The following is a 14,690-nucleotide window of genomic DNA, read 5'->3' on the forward strand; positions in this document are numbered from 1 at the left end:
GTTGTATATGCAATGAATGAGCTGAGAAGTATAACCTAGAGCAGATTGTGTGGACTCTGTGGTGCTAAGACAGGTCAGGCTATATTCTAATAATATCTGTAATGGTTGTTGCATCAGTCGCGCGGTCCATTTGTTATTTATTGTCGTCATTTTTGTTTAATTGTCTTGAGTTTTATCTTCTTTTCTGATTCCTTGTAGTTAGGCTCCACTAAGGAAAGGGGTATTCACAGGCTGCAAAGTGCCGTCTATAGAAAAGGAATCTATCGTTGGTTTGGACATTCAGTAAGGGCTCTGGTGTGATGTGTATGTTGACATGGCAATGCACATTTTGCATAATATAATGTGTTCTTTACTTTAACAAGTCTATCATATAACATCATCATCACATACAATATTTTCTTTACCCTCCCTTCAACCCCCTTTACCTTTTTAAAAATGTAACACAGCAACATTTTAACCAACCGACTTAACTTTTATTATATTTATTTTAGTACATTTGAACCAAAGTCATTTTCTGTAACCCTGGCTGCACCCCAAGTCATTTAAGAATTAAAGTCGTGACAACCAGGCTGCCGAAATGCTCCATATGGACACAATAATGATACCAGCAAATGTAAAACGACTAAGATAAGCTGTTAACAGGCATGTATTAAATGGTGACACTTTCAATGTCTACTGGAAAACAATGAATGCAATGGACTATTTCTCAGAAACCACCATCTTTACATCATGCACCGTGTGAACAAACATTTTCACCAAGGTCCTAAACTGACATTAGAGCAGTCAGTCCGTGTTCAGCTGTGCCTGGAGATGGCACATAGACAAGCTATGGTGATGACCTCAAACTCCAGAGAGTAGCTGGCCGTGGGGAAGCAGCTGGGGTTTTTCTTGAGCACGGGCATCCTCAGGGACACGGGAATGGTCTCTAGACTGAAAGCGTTGTCGAGTCCCCTGCAGGAGTGGGTGGTGTGGCAGCTGGCCTCGTGGATGACCTGAGGCACCCGGTTCAAGTCGATGTTCTCACTGGTGAGAGATGAGGAGCAGGGAGAGATCACAGACGGGCTTTCATTCACTCATTTGTTAATTTAGCAGATCAATATGGTCAGCTAGCAGTTGTATATACTGTATAACTGTAGCACTGCCTTTGGCTAAAGAAATGTCTAATCTTTTATTTATTTTATTTCATTATTTTTTATATATACTGTATACAGATATATATACAGTATATATATACTGTATATATATCTATATATGTAGATATATATATATGTGTTATCACTTGTATTTTATGTGAGTGAAGGGGCGAAAAAACATTTGCTTCGGGTTGCAAATAAAATTCACATCGTATTCAAATTCAACTTTGGTTAAATTTAAGTCCGAATATGGCCTTGGCAGGTGATGGTCACTCACCTGCATTTGTGTCAGGTCGAACAACGCCCCTTATCAAATCTCCAGACACACCTACCCGACATCAGAGAACTAGGTGAAGCCCGGCTGTTGCGTCGCCGTTGTTTTGCTCGACAAGTTGCACTCAAACGCACCGCAAAGACTACAGCCGACGGCGCGTATGTCCGCGCTTGTGTGACATGAAATAACTTTCCCTACCAGCAGGTCGCGTTGGTCTGTATTCGTCATTCAAAAAAGGGAAACCGGAAGGCCGGAGACGGTGTTATATACAGGCTGTTGTTATGATACGTACATGAAACAAAGCAGCGTTTGCCGAGCATTTTCACACCACTCTTATCTCACCACTTAGCTTCATTCCAGACGGCCACGTCGTTGTGAAAATATCTGTGTGTTGGAATGATCAGATGAGATGAAGATGAAAAATGAGAAGAGCCCTTTTGACATTTAGTCAACACATGACCTCTGGCCACATTGAATGATGATGAACTGATACACGCTGAAACGCCAATCGGAGTGATTTCTCTCACCGACGGGCGCTGCCGCCGATTCAACATGCTGATTCCGCCAAAAAATCTCCAACACGGGCAGACTACAGCAGACGGTGTGGGACACACCGAAAAAAACTGGGCCAATAGACGCGCAACCGACTGCCCCAAACTGTCCAACGACTGACCGTCGGCTTGGTGCGTCAGGGCCTTTAGGCTCAGACCTGGGGTGAAGTTTGGCTTTAATGACAAGTGATACACGGCATATATACTCACACGTAGGTCCAAGATGCGATGCTGCGCTCGTTGATGCGAGTTGGTAGGTTGACCAGCTGGCTGTAGTAGTCCTGCAAGCTGTATGTACAGAAGGATTCGTCCACACACTGGCTGCCCAGAGGCATGGCTAGACACTGGTGGAGGGCCATCAGGCACAGCAGAAAGACGCGCAGCAGCTGGACACAAAGAATAACCAGGACTGTGTTAGAGTGTACTGATTTCTCTGTCAGTTACTCTGAAATGTCTCTTGTTTGTTTGTTTTTCCTCCAACAGAGCTGTTCAAATTCAAATGAGGTAACATAAGGAGACACTGGCAGACAGGCCCTGTTCAGACCTGGCATTAACATGCGTCCTGAGTGATCGGATCACAAGTGGACAGCTTTAAGTACGTCTGGTCACACCTGGCGTTAGAATGCGTCTCCACATGCGTCTCCACTGACCACATGTGATCCGATCTCACTTCCCCGCTCTATATGCAAATAAACACGTAGTAACACACGGCTAATACAGCAGACGTGACGTAATATTACATGAATGTCCGTATTAATATCCTACATATTCATGAATTTGGTTACATTTTATTAACATTTTATTAACATCAAAATAAAAGGTTATTGCACCGGCGGTCCCCGGGAATCCCCGTGCCGCCGGCACCGCCGCAACAGCGGCAGTATGATAATAATGCACTTAGCGTGCCTAGTCTGATAGTCTGTAGATTATGACGCCTACAGATAAGATCTATTTTAATAAAGTACAGTTGTACCGACAGGATACAGTAGAGCACAGAGGCCGTTTCCATGCTGCGAGGCTGACAAGCGCTCGCATCTGCCTGTCTATTCACATGAGGAGGGACATCAGTTGAGTAGGCGGTCCTTAATGTGGTACACACTGCTAAAAGAATGTGGCCATATGTGTCCCAGACCACCTCTGAATGTGGTCTGAGCAATCGGATCTCAATGCGTCCTGAGTACGTTCACACCTGTACTTGCAGCTGTCCAGTTGTGATCAGATCACTCAGGAGGACGCATGTTAATACTAGGTCTGAGCCTCGATCACTCAATCACTCGATCACTGGCAGCTATTTCATACAGTATTAGTAAAAGTTATTTTGACTCAGCTGGCTATCAAACCTCAGTACTCTTTTGTGCTCACAAAAGATGTTTCGAAAACTGTCCAGTAAGCTAACATCAAATTCCTGGACAGATTTATGTGATCTTGTTCACTCAATTTGATCAGATAGTTTGTGATTTAAATCATCATTTTGCCCATTTAGACTGTATTTCTTCTTCTGCTTGTGTTTAGACAACATTTCCCATTTGAGAACTTCAGAAACATTATTGTTTTTGTGTCTGTACTGAAACACGAGTCTTGTACCGTCACTATTACTGAAAAATGTTAAAAGATATCCAGCCCTACTTTTGGTTTGATATAACTTTGCAAGTTAGTTTAAAATATTTCATTTTTTCCAATAGTACAAAAACTGTTGACATTCCAATGTCTAAGACTATAACTTTAAAATGATATACACTTGATTTGTCAAACTCAGACTGCTGAAGCCTCAAATTAGGTTCAACTGAACTAAACAGCTAACTGCAATTGTTGTACAGATGAGGACTGTGGATTTTGTCCTCCACCTCTTGTTGTGCTAGGAAGGGATCTCATAATAAATCATGCACCAGCAACTTGGTGAAAAATCTTCAAAATTAACAGGAATTACAATTCAAGTGTAAAACTATTTAATACAGCAACAAATAAACTAGAATTCCAGTAAAGACCATTTCAACGTAATTGGATTGCTAGGCAACAGCTTGGGTCCATGTTTACTTCCCGTCAGCTGATGTCATTCACGTACACTGCAACAGGAAATAAACCGTGGCCGATATATAGTCTAGTGGTTAGTATGGTGGTTCTGGGGGTCCCCAGAAAAAATGGGGAATAGTTTATTTTCACTATAGATGTGAGTCTAATGTGAATAAGAGTCATACGAGATAGTTATCTCCTCAACTGTTGTTGGCGGTTACAGAGTTCTGGTCTTAATTAGATCTAACAACCAAAATCTTTTCAGATGAAGGTCCCTGAAGCAAAATCTTATCACATGGGGGTCCGTGACACACGGCAAAGGTTGAGAACCGCTGGTATACAGTATATAAACATAGAATGGAATTGAATAGATCCAGCTATTTGAGTCAGTGTCGGCCCGATATTGGTGCATCCCTACTAAAGGCAAGCCAACTGTAACCTTTATGGTAGCTATCAAAACCACCCGTCAGTCATCATCGGCATCAACATAAAGACAGGTTTCTTACCTGGAGCTGTTCCATGGCTGAAGTTTATGACTGGAGACGGTGTGATGGAGCTTCTGTTTTTCTGTCGTGGGAACGTTGATGGGTGCTATATTTTCTGTTGTTTTTTTTTCTTTGGTCTTCCTTTGGCTCGGAGCTCTCAGATATACAATCTGTATCTGGACCTGCCTCTTATTTATATGCCCTGTTCCTGCCGGGGTTGCTACCGTCCTCTGTTGGATGTGTGTTTGTGTGCGGTAGTGACGTAGACGAAGACATATTGGTCACTCTGGCTACCATCATAATAGTTTGTGTCCATGTTCCTGTCATTAGCATTCAGCCTTGACAGAATCATTTTATTCAGAGAAGACGTCAGTGTTGTCGCATTGAGCCCAGGTAACTAAGGGAGGACCCTCACTACCCCCTCACTCACTGAAATAAGGGACGCAGCTATCAGAGGTTCCGTGTTCCTGTCTCACTCGCCACCACCAGGACTTCCTGTTAAACTGATTCATCATCTAGCGTAGGCTTTAGAATAAGAAAATTATAAAAGTGATTGTATGTGCAAGTTTTCGAGCGCATTTCAAAAGTTCAACAAAAAATCCATATTCTTATTTATTTTTATTCTCTTGAATAGCTTCAAGTCAGAGGCCGATAACATCCTGCACCTTTAACTTGACTGTATTGACTGATTACTACGTCGTCTTTTCTCCTTCAGGAAACTGCACTAGTCGTAAAGGGCTCAACGGAGCATGCTCAGTGCACGAATACCCCGGCAGCTTCCAGGGCCAAGCTGTACGCTTTAAGATGACTTCTGTTTGTGGACATGTGATGAGTCTGGATTTCATCGGTGAGTATCATCCATATTAGATCCTGTACACCTTAAAGGGACTGTTTGTAAGAATCAGAAATAGCTGGTTAACAGCGACACCTGTGGCCGTTAAGTCAACGAAAGTCAGCGTCCTGTTGCTCGCGCTTGTGCTCGCTCTACATAAACATGAATGAGCATCGCTCAAAACAGTGAGGAGACACACGTCAGCTAAAAGCACAATATCACTCTATATTTCAGCTGCTTGGCAGTAATGTTAGCTGACCAGACGAAGGTCTCTCCATGAATCAATGCTGATCCTAGTGTTGGCTTTTCCTGCCTCAGCCTCCCGACCGCGGCCGGAGGGAACGGGGGAGACACCGGAGTTTTGGTCGGAGACGATAACGTTTCTCTCTGCGGAGCCCCGTCACTTCATAAACCACGGAAAAACCTAAACTAACTCTTCTGCAGTGTGTAGTTTGTGTGCATGCAAGTGAGAGTGGAGCGAAAGAGCGAGAACGAGCGCAGTGTGTGAGTGAAGGCAGGCAGAGGAGCAGAGTACAGCAGAGACTATGGCCCTGGAGACCAAAGCTACGGTCTCTCCCGCGTCCTCCGACCGCGGCCAACACTGTTTAACAGACGAGCTTCACTAGATACAACCAAGAGGTTTTGGTGCTTCCGGGTAGTTTGTGTTGGAGTCTTGTCTGAACAGCGTAGCCACACGCGAGTGCGCATGGAACACCGACCAGCAATGATTTATACATGTAAGAGGTTACAAACAGTCCCTTTGACACCCTGACACACCTAACTTTCAGATGACATTTTCTTGCAGTCCTTAAAAATGAAATCACATATTTTGTCTAGGAAGAAAAAAACAATAGAAACACACTATATGCAATTCAATACGACAATACCTCAAATCACAGCTGTGTGACATACAATGAAGAAATGATGTTTGTCTTCCTTACAGAACTGGATTGAAATACAATGTGTAGGAGTTACTGTTTTTGGATCAGTCAGTGTAGTGAAGTAATAAACAGCATACATTTACACTCCTTGATGTGGATCGAGAGATGTGATCCGTCTGATCGGTATCACCCCCCCGGCAAATTAAGCAGAGCAGGGTATCAGTCAGATGTGACTGATCCACATTCATTCATTATATGTAACCACTTATCCTATTCAAGGTGGCGGGGGGGCTGGAGCTGATCCCAGCTGACTTTTGGTGAAGGCAGGGTACACCCTGGACAGGTCTCCAGACTATCACAGGGCTGACACGTAGAGACAGACGTGGAGAACATGCAAACTCCACACAGAAGGGCCGCAGGCCGGGTTTGAACATGCGACCCTCTTTCTGTGAGGCGACAGTGCTAACCGTGCAGCCCACTGATCCACATACAGCTTTCTAATTTTGATACGTTAAAGAGCAACTTAAAGTGGCAATGATGCGCTGATTTACTAAATGGATTTCCACCCTAATCAACAATTATTTAACAATCATGAGAAATGTAAGCATTTAAAAGAACAATTTATTTGGGCACTACCAGTGCCAAAACATGCATGTTTCATGTCCTCTTTAACACCCCCTGAAAAGTGATGTACAGGTGTACTCCAGGGCATTGTGACGTCACTGTTAGGCGTGGTTACTGTTGGAAAAAAGTACACTTCTGTCAACACTCGGTCAGAGATGAAAGAGGCTTGAAACTTTGAACCAGTGAGGGCATTTTACTTTTCAGCCTGGAGTTAAGTGACTCTTTTAGACACTGTTCATATATGGATCTGTGCATCCCTAATCAGGACTTCCTCAACATCTTAAACTTCCAACTTCTTAATGGGATGTCCTATTATATCTTGCTATATATAATAACTATAAAACCCCTTTTACACCTTGATTTGGGTTTCAACCTCTTCAGCATCCAAACTTAAGAACTTGGTCCTTTTTTTCTAGGGAAGTACAACAACTGGGACAAGGTGGATCCTGCAGAACTCTTTAGCAAAGCTCCCACAGAAAAAAAGGAGGCCAACCCCAAACTCAACATGGTCAAGTTCCTCCAGGTAAGTAAGGTTGACCCAGTCATTTGTTTTCACAAGACATTGGCGCCCACTGCATTCTGTGTGATCAACTGGATGTCAGTGTGTCGTACCTTGTATCTTTGGTTGCTTACCCCAAGTTTCTGGTGTCATGTCAGGTCGAAGGCAGAGGCTGTGACTACGTGGTCTTGTGGTTGGACTGTGATAAAGAAGGCGAGAACATCTGTTTTGAGGTAATTCAGGCCCCATTCAGGCTACACCTGGTGTGGGAGCTACTGTATATATGTCGTTTGGATAATGACATCCAATCCATGGGTCTTAATACGTGGTATTAAAATACGTTTTTGTCCTCTTGATTGTGCCCACATTGTGATTGGATCTCTATATGCAAGCTGGTTATGCAGGGTCGGCTGTCTTGTCAACCAACTTGCCTCGTCCCAGGTCAAGGGAATCAATGCTACTGTACTTTTGTTTTCCTTTGCTGGAGGGGTCGTCTTAGTCAGCAGGACGAGATGGCATTAGGTGACCTTTCAACTTGTCGGATGAATTTTTTCCTAAGAATGTGGTCACCCTGTACAGACTGCATATACACCTGCTGAGATCCAATCACAATGCGAGCTGAACTCCTCTAAATGTTGTGTTCACAGCTTGTTGTTCCACTAACCCAAGGCAAAAATACATCAATAAATGCATTATGAAATGCTTTTATGGTCAGTTCATGCAAATTACAAAAAAACTAGGGCTGTCAGTTGATTAAAATATTTAATTGCGATTAATCGCATGATTGTCCATGATTAATCGTGATTAATAGCAAATTAATCGTACATTTTTTATCCATTCAAAATATACCTTAAAGGGAGATTTGTCGAGTATCAGTACTCTTATCAACATGGGAGTGGGTAAATATGCTGCTTTATGACTATGACTTGCCCCCAAACTGCATGTGATTATTATAAAGTGGGCATATCTGTAAATGGGAGACTCATGGGTACCCATAGAACCCGTTTACATTCACATATCTGGAGGTCAGGTCAAGGCACCCCTTTGAAAATGAACGTGACAGTTTTTCCTCGCCAAGATTTAGCCATGTTTGGAGCGTTATTTAACCTCCTCCGCGACAAGCTAGTATGACATGGTTGGTACCAATGGATTCCTTATTTTTTTTTAGTTTCATATGATACCAGTATCTTCTTTCTAGCATTAAAACTGAGCTACAACCTCCCAAAGATCGATTGTGTCAACATGTTAAAGAAATTAGTGGCGTTAAAATGAATTTGCGTTACTGCTTTATTATTGTGTTAACTTTGACAGCCCTACAAAAACCCTTTTCTCACCTACCTCTAGTGGAATCTCTCTATGCAGATAGTTTTGGTTTTATTTTTATTTAGATTTATATTTTTCTACCGTTCAGTCACTATTTCTCTTACCTCACAGGTACTGGATGCCATCGAGCCGGTGATGAACAGGGATGTCAGGGAGCAGACTGTTTACCGTGCCAAATTCAGCTCCATCACTGACACTGACATCTTTCATGCCATGGACTGCCTGGGAGAGCCCAACCGCAATGAAGCCCTGTCAGTGGACGCACGTCAGGAGCTGGATCTGCGCATCGGCTGTGCCTTCACCCGGTACACTGCTTTTTTACAGCCACACATTGGCTCTGCCACACACCGCCCGCCACCTTCTGCTAGATTTCCTGCAGCTGTCTGGTCGTAGCACATAACAAATCTGATGCATGGTTTTTATTCATAATTAAATAAAAGAGTGACTCTGTATCACTCTCAGAATGTACAAGATTGTACAAACGTATAACTAAAATTTCCTTTGAACAACTCTACACATCCCATTTTTATATGCGCTGTTGCCATTGCAACTGTTTTTTGGGGCAAACTTTTGGGCAATGTTTGTCATTTAAAGGGACTGTTTGTAAGAATCAGAAATGTCTTGTTAACAGCGACACCTGTGGCCATTAAGTCAACTAAAGTCAGCGTCCTGTTGCTCGCGCTTGTGCTCGCTCTACATAGACATGAACGAGCATCGCTCAAAACAGTGAGGAGACACACGTCAGCTAAAAGCACAATATCACTCTATATTTCAGCTGCTTGGCAGTAATGTTAGCTGACCAGACGAAGGTCTCTCCATGAATCAATGCTGATCCTAGTGTTGGCTTTTCTTTCCTGCCTCAGTCTCCTGACCGCGGAACAGGGGAGACACCGGAGTTTTGGTCGGAGACGATAACGTTTCTCGCTGCAGAGCCCCGTCACTTCACAAGACACGGAAAACCTCTGTTGGTCTGGAGGAGCTGCAGCAGTTATTTCTGCACAAATGTCCACTGATCATTCACTAGATATTCTCAGAGCTAAACTAACTCTTCTGCAGTGTGGAGTGTGCACGCAGGCAGAGGAGCAGAGTACAGCAGAGACTCCGGTCCTGGAGACCAAAGCTACGGTCTCCCCCGCGTCCTCCGACCGCGGCAAACACTGTTTAACAGACGGGCTTCACTAGATACAACCAAGAGGTTTTGGTGCTTCCGTGTAGTTTGTGTTGGAGTCTTGTCTGAACAGCGTAGCCGCACAGGAGCGCGCGTGGAACACCGACCCGCAATGATTTATACGTGTAAGAAGTTACAAACAGTCCCTTTAAAGAATTAGAAGGTTTGTCCCGTGTTGAACAACATCAGAGTGGCGTTGTCAAGAATTTTTCTTGCCTTTTCTAAGCCCCAATGTTTTGCAGAGCACACTCTACTGGGGAAATTAGGTAATAATTATACTAATGAACGATGATACATTGTTACTGAATTATGTTGGATTCATAAAGAGTGTTTAAATCGCCAAAATCAAAGACCGTGTTTGCAGATACGATATATCTGCGATAGGCCAATATCAGCCGATAAAATCGGCTGACCAATCAATCGGTTGGGCTCTGTTTGCTATGTGAAGATATAGTCGAGTAATGTCTAACTGAGCAGAGAACTAAGTCACTCTCCCTCTATGTGTGTTGTAATCCAAACCTCTGCGTGCTTTGTTGACATAGCCGGGCCGGCCGTGCGTGCATTTTAGTGCATGTGAGCTCATAACGCCATCCCGGCTGAAGTCGTCGTCGTCGCGGAAGCCTAGCGCCCTAAACACTGTCACCTCCGTCTGCACTGTTGCCGTTGTTTACAACGCCGCTGCTCAGCCATCGCCATGTTGAGAGCCGTGGGGAGGCAAGAATTCCGTATAGAGAACCTTTAAATGTATCATCATGGAGTCCGATCAGTCTCAATATTAATGGATGCACACAGAAGGATTCCCAAATGTATTTTGTGATTTATATATACTGTAAATGACTCGACAAAAATACTTTTCAGTGCACACAAAAAGTTATTGTTGTATATAAATGTAAAAAATAAGCTTCACAAATACTGTATGTTTCTGATGCACACACAAACATTTCTTGCTTTTTTTTAAAAACTATTAACAATAATGTTTATTTAAAGCAAAAACAAGATTCTGCGCCGCGAGTTTTGATTACAACTGAAGATAATAATGAATGTAATCTAAACCGGTCTTTTGTTGGTCAAATATTTTTTAGGTTCCAAACCAAGTATTTCCAGGGTAAGTACGGCAATCTAGACTCCTCCTTGATCTCATTTGGACCATGCCAGACCCCGACACTAGGCTTCTGTGTGGAACGCCATGACAAGATCCAATCCTTCAAACCAGAGACTTACTGGGTCATCCAGGCGAAGGTAAATCCCCAGTTTCACTCACCCTGACGCCGTGTCAACGATCTCTTCCATCCGTTCTATACTGACAGACATGCTGTGTTTTGGTCAGGTGTTCAAAGGAAAGGACAGTCCACTGACACTGGACTGGAGCAGGGTGAGGGTCTTCGACAGGGATGTGGGTCAGATGTTCGTTAACCTGGCCAAGACATCCAGGGAGGCCCAGGTAAGTTCATTATTTTAATTATTTAATTCATTAATAATTAATCAAAATTAATTATTTATTTTATTTAATAACAATTTTTCTGCAGTATGCTTTTTTGTAGTAGGTTGAAAATGTTGTAAATGTAGCCTTTGTCAGTGCCCCAGGAAGGGCATCTCAAATTTGAAATAAATAAATGTGCAGTGCCTGTTGGAGCGGGCCAAATGCCTGGCACCCAGAAGTGCTGTTTGCAGTGTTGTCGAGAAATGCTCGTCGCTCGTTGACCCCAGGGCAGTGGAGAACAGTTTGGTTGTAACACTAGTATATTCAGCATCCAGCAGAAAAAAAGTGAACTGCAGTTAATGAGCCGCAACCTGTAAAGGCCTGCTGCAGACAACATTCTCCACTTGCACAGAGCGTTATGGCTTGTTTATTCCAAGTTTATTAATATTGAACGTGTCTCGTGTCCAAATTGCACCAACTTCAACACTGCATGTCCTTGGGTCCCCAGCAATACACCCGCCAAGTGTGAAGTACATTGGATGAACGGTTCTCGAGATATACAAAGGACACACACACACACACACACATGTACAGAGACTCATTGCTTTATTTGAAGTAAAAGTGCATGTCCCTATCCACCAGCAGAAAGTGTAACCGGTATGAAGTGGCTGTGCATTTCCACCAGGAATTCACTGGAACATAAAACAGCCTGCCTGATATATTTCTCTGATATAAGAAATTACAGGAGAGATGTCAAAGATATGTTTGAGGTCATTTAGAAACCGTGTCTCTATCACATAAGTTGCCCATCAGAGGGCACTGACAAGTTCAGCTAAACTAACTCTTCTGCAGTGTGGAGTGTGCGCGCATGCATGTGAGAGTGGAGCGAAACAGCGAGAACGAGCGCGGTGTGTGAGTGAAGGCAAGCAGGCAGGCAGAGGAGCAGAGTACAGCAGAGACTCCGGTCCTGGAGACCAAAGCTACGGTCTCCCCCGCGTCCTCCGACCGCGGCCAACACTGTTTAACAGACGGGCTTCACTAGATACAACCAAGAGGTTTTGGTGCTTCCGTGTAGTTTGTGTCGGAGTCTGAGTCTGAATAGCGTAGCCACATGGGATCCCGCATGGGACACCGACCCGCAATGATTTATACGTGTAAGAAGTTACAAACAGTCCCTTTAAACTGGCAAAACTTCACAAGACAGGCCATACTCCCTGATGGATTCACCCAAGGCACGGTATACCAGAATTGGAGCTCACCTTAGTTGACCTCTGATATCAGCTATATAATACCTCTCTTAATACAGGTGGAGTCAGTCAGTAAGAAAGAGAAGGCGAAGCAGAGGCCCCAAGCCTTGAACACAGTGGAGATGTTGAGAGTGGCCAGCTCTGCCTTAGGTATGTTCACATCAACATAAGCAGCATTTTCATTGGATGTCATTTCCCTTTAACTGTAAGTTCTCCTTTAGGCAATGAAATTAATGAAAGTGTGTATTTGGTCATTTGAGAATGTGTGTATGCATGTAATATTGTGTTGATATACTGTAGTGAAAAAACTCCACATCACAATTTTCCAGAGCCCAAGGTGATGTCATCAAATAGCTTGTTTTCCACAACCAATAATCCCAAATTAGAAAATTAACAAATCCTCTGGAGCTGCTAGCTGGTCCACTGTTAGCTCTGTCAGCACCGTTGTAATGAGGGAATGTTATGCATTGTTGCTTTAGAAATGAGCTGGCGATCATTTTTCTGTCAATTACAGGGATGCAAACAACTCGCTTTTCGGCAAATGTCGCTTTTTTCACGTCAATTTGGGGTGTGCGCGCAACGTGATCTCACAGAAATACGTGAAATGACCACGACCTCTTGACATTGCATTATGTGGTGTTGGCACATAATGTGTTAAAATGACATGCTGCCATCACGGCTTGTTGGTGAGACAGAGAGGGGAAGAGAAGGTGGATTGCAGGTAATGATTCTAGATGATTAATAACTCGTTCTTAACACTGCTTTGTCCCCGCAATATTTTCTAGTAAGCTCACCCTCACCCGCCTCACCCTGAAAAACGGGATACTTCGGGATACTTAGCAGACCTCCTTAGAGTGTCACTCAGACAGTATCGGGACATGCGGATGTAGAATTTCAAAATGAAAGCCCTTTAAAATCTCTGAAATGACCTATCTTCCCTCTAAACTCAGATTAGACATAAAAAGGAAGGGATCAGGCTTTTATGGCAGAGAATGAAGTCACTCTCTCTCTCTGTGTGTGTGTTGTAATCCGAGCTTCTCCTTGCTTTGTTGACTTCGCCGGGCCGGCCGCGCATGCTTTTAGTGCATGTTTGTGCATGTGAGTGTGCCCCACTGGCTAGTTCACGGCAGCCGCTCTGCACTGCTCTCATGCGGTAGTTACAGCTATTAACGCCAACCGGCGGCGTTGTAGCGGAAGCGTAGCACCCACCCCCAGGTTCGCCATCAGGTAAACACTGTTATCGAGCCACCGGCTCACCGTCGAGATGTTGAGAAGCAATAGAAATATTCTCAATACCATATTTAGCACCTATAAAGGATAATGGTGGCATTTTATATGTTTTCTTCTTGTCAACAAATCCCATGAAAAGAGCAAAACCAACAATGTTAGTCCGTCTATCAATACTTTCTGACTTCCGTATCCCCCCCCCCCCCCCCTCCAAGGCCAAGTTCCTACTTAAGACATAAATCTTTAAAAAAGAAAAAAAAGAAAAAGGCCTCACAAATTAATAGTTTCAGCTTTGAAAAGGCTCAATAATTTCCTAAAACAGATGGACTCTGTACGTTTTAGCAAAGGTTTCTCAAACAGGAAGAAATAGTGCATTTGTAGGGGACTATTTTCAGCGGTGGATTAGTCCACATGTGGTGCTGTAGTGAGTATTTCTGGCAGCAGGAAAGTTTATTAAGGATTGAGTCAATAAACTACAGTGTTGAGGAACATGTCACCTAGTGCAACAGTGAGGCACATTTATGTGTTTTAATGGAGCTCTATGGCACAGAGGAAGAAGAGACAGTATGTCAGGCTTTGGATACAAACACAATAGGTTCGTTAGTAGTAGTAGTAGTAGTAGTAGGTTCAACTCTTTTTTTTTTCACTTGATTTGCTGACAATAAGAAATGTAGAATATTCAGCTTTATTCTTTAAAAGAAATAAAACGACTTTCTGTTAACTATAAATGAATCAATGGAAGGTAATGGGGAAATGGACAGGAATAGCTCTTACATATTCCATACTGTGGTTAAAGGAAGATCCCCTTTTAAATACTGCTTTATATAATGCAGCTTTTAGTCAAGGACACACTTGTCTTGAAATCAACTTGACTGTCTAAAATCTTTTGGAAAGATGCAACTCAACCTCTGGAGGATAAATCTAATGTGGAGTCCAGCATTCTGACCCAGAATCCATCACCCTAAATCAGAGAGACCCAGTCAAGTAAATAAGAGCGACAGCTACAGTTTTGTGAG

At 43.3% G+C, this 14,690-nt stretch overlaps 2 protein-coding genes across 2 annotated transcripts in view; one reads left to right on the plus strand and one right to left on the minus strand.

Moving 5' to 3' along the window:
- The window catches only part of top3b (DNA topoisomerase III beta), a 32,216-nt gene that overhangs the window by 3,937 nt on the left and 13,589 nt on the right, over positions 1 to 14,690 (plus strand). The window contains exons 3-9 of the mRNA XM_074637126.1: positions 5,169 to 5,300; positions 7,207 to 7,313; positions 7,448 to 7,522; positions 8,724 to 8,917; positions 10,863 to 11,019; positions 11,108 to 11,221; positions 12,507 to 12,597. Of these exons, the coding sequence (XP_074493227.1) occupies positions 5,169 to 5,300; positions 7,207 to 7,313; positions 7,448 to 7,522; positions 8,724 to 8,917; positions 10,863 to 11,019; positions 11,108 to 11,221; positions 12,507 to 12,597 (870 nt within the window). The remainder of the gene's footprint in view (positions 1 to 5,168; positions 5,301 to 7,206; positions 7,314 to 7,447; positions 7,523 to 8,723; positions 8,918 to 10,862; positions 11,020 to 11,107; positions 11,222 to 12,506; positions 12,598 to 14,690) is intronic.
- On the minus strand, positions 789 to 4,613 carry LOC141768768 (uncharacterized). The gene is made up of 3 exons (XM_074637110.1): positions 4,475 to 4,613; positions 2,169 to 2,344; positions 789 to 1,023 (listed from the first exon to the last, which is right to left on the minus strand). The coding sequence occupies exons 1-3, from the start codon at positions 4,487 to 4,489 to the stop codon at positions 795 to 797; spliced, it is 420 nt and encodes a 139-aa protein (XP_074493211.1). The 5' UTR covers positions 4,490 to 4,613; the 3' UTR covers positions 789 to 794.

Source organism: Sebastes fasciatus, chromosome 6, assembly GCF_043250625.1.
Source record: "Sebastes fasciatus isolate fSebFas1 chromosome 6, fSebFas1.pri, whole genome shotgun sequence".
NCBI classification, from domain to species: domain Eukaryota; kingdom Metazoa; phylum Chordata; class Actinopteri; order Perciformes; family Sebastidae; genus Sebastes; species Sebastes fasciatus.

Excerpts from the sequence above, each read along its gene's own strand:
- LOC141768768 (XM_074637110.1), bottom strand. Across the intron at positions 1,024-2,168 it reads ATCGCATCTTGGACCTACGT|TGAGAACATCGACTTGAACC; the intron begins GTGAGTATATAT and ends ATCTCTCACCAG.